Source organism: Nestor notabilis, unplaced genomic scaffold (genome assembly GCF_000696875.1).
Source record: "Nestor notabilis isolate BGI_N333 unplaced genomic scaffold, ASM69687v1 scaffold5997, whole genome shotgun sequence".
Taxonomy (NCBI): Eukaryota; Metazoa; Chordata; class Aves; order Psittaciformes; family Psittacidae; genus Nestor; species Nestor notabilis.
In genome coordinates this window covers 54582-56220 of record NW_009935966.1, presented here as the reverse complement: position 1 = coordinate 56220, position 1639 = coordinate 54582, and the positions used below count along the sequence as shown (strand labels likewise).

The window sequence follows — 1639 nt, the reverse complement described above, 5'->3', positions numbered from 1 at the left end:
GCAGATGCCACAGACAATCCTCCCACCCCTGCATGGCTCTATGCCATGCAGTGGAGTCCTCCCAGACTCCCCAAGTCTTCGAGGGTGCCAGCTGATTCCCCAAGACCAGTACAAGAGCAGGTTCAAGGTGAGCTTTGCCTATGGACCCACACCATGAAACTGAGAGAGGCTCTCGAAAGGGGCCAGGCCCTTGCCAGGCACTGCCCGCTGCCTGTAGGGAACTGGGTTCCCCTTGCTCTGCCCATCACCAGGGGGCCCTTGCCCATCATCAGGGGACTCTTGCTCATCCTCAGAAGGCTCTGCTGGGTCCCCCCTACTCTGTCATGCCCTGTGGCAGTGGCACAGCACACCCTGTGCTGTGGCAGACGAAAAGCCGCACAGTGACCTTACTTCTCACACTTGGCGTGGGCCGGATACTCTTGAAATGCTTGGTTTTCCTCTGTAGGGCCATCTTGTACTGCAGGGAGACAGGAGGAGGGGTGGCTTCAGTCCTGGCAAGTTGGCCATAGCGAGTGGAATCCCATGGCATGGTGCACCAGAGCCATAGTGATGGGTGCAACCGCTCCATCACCCCCAAGCGTGCATCCTTTCTTCTTGGTCCAGCACCAAAACTACCCATAATGCCAGATCTGTTGCTTTCCTGGTCAGAACCCTGTGCCAGCTTGGATCCCAATTCCCAAAACAACCAGAAAAGCCCAGACCACCACAATGACATGCTTCCAGTGCTAGCAACGCAGCCAGCACGGCTGGGCAGACCAACAGTGACATTTCTCAGCACTAATTGCCTTGGCAGTGTCCTGGGTGAGTGCTGCGGGTACATGCAGCCCCATTAAGCCTGGCATCATCTGGTAAGGCGGATAAGAGGTTGTTATAGCCAGGCATCACGCGGTGGCAGCGAGGTCAGACCCTACCTCCTCTGCAGCAGGGTCAGGAGGATTCCTGCCCCTTGCCAGTGCTGTGGCATCGTCTTCAGCCAGCTCCGGCAGCAGCACCGGGAGGTCGAGCCCCTGCTTGGGGAAGCTCTCCACCTAAAACCATTAGGAAGTGCTTCAATTATCCCTGGCCACCCTGCGTGTTCTGTGTTGCTCCATTCCCTCCCTGCGGCCAGGATTTGCGAGCGGATTTAGGCCTGATTAGCTGGCTGCTGGCCGCAGCACACAAGCAGCCAATGCCTAGCTTCACCCCAGCACCCCCCACCATGCAGCAGCTTCACTCAGGACCTTAATGCTGCTGTGACCGCACCAGGAGAGGATTACCTGGGAGTGAAATCAACCTGAGTGGGAATCATCCTGCTTCTCAGCCAGCAAATCCATGACCAGCAGTGGCTGGTGCTTGGGCAATGCTGGGGTACCCAGACCCACATCCCACATCCCACTGCCCATTCCCCAGGTGCTGGCAGCTCACCAGTTTGCAGTGGACAGTGGTCAGATCTCCCAGCACAGCATCCGTAATGCAGTTGGCCACGGCGACTGTGACAGACAGCTTGATTTCACTGGGAGCAGGGAGAAGGGTGTCAGGGCCAGCACCCATAGCCCTGCAAGCCATGGGGCCAGCCCCCCATGGAAAGCCTTGCTGGGTAGATGCACCCAGAGAGGCACTCATGATAGTGCCCTGGGCTCCTGCTTGCTGGGAGCAGGAA

At 58.0% G+C, this 1639-nt stretch overlaps 1 protein-coding gene across 1 annotated transcript in view; it reads right to left on the bottom strand.

Moving 5' to 3' along the window:
• Positions 1-390: 390 nt before the first annotated feature.
• Positions 391-1639, bottom strand: part of RLTPR (RGD motif, leucine rich repeats, tropomodulin domain and proline-rich containing) — a gene marked incomplete at its 3' end in the record, with an annotated part of 15778 nt that continues 14529 nt past the window's right edge. The window contains exons 28-30 of the mRNA XM_010018093.1: positions 1405-1492; positions 912-1028; positions 391-457 (exon numbers count right to left, since the gene is read on the bottom strand). Of these exons, the coding sequence (XP_010016395.1) occupies positions 391-457; positions 912-1028; positions 1405-1492 (272 nt within the window). The remainder of the gene's footprint in view (positions 458-911; positions 1029-1404; positions 1493-1639) is intronic.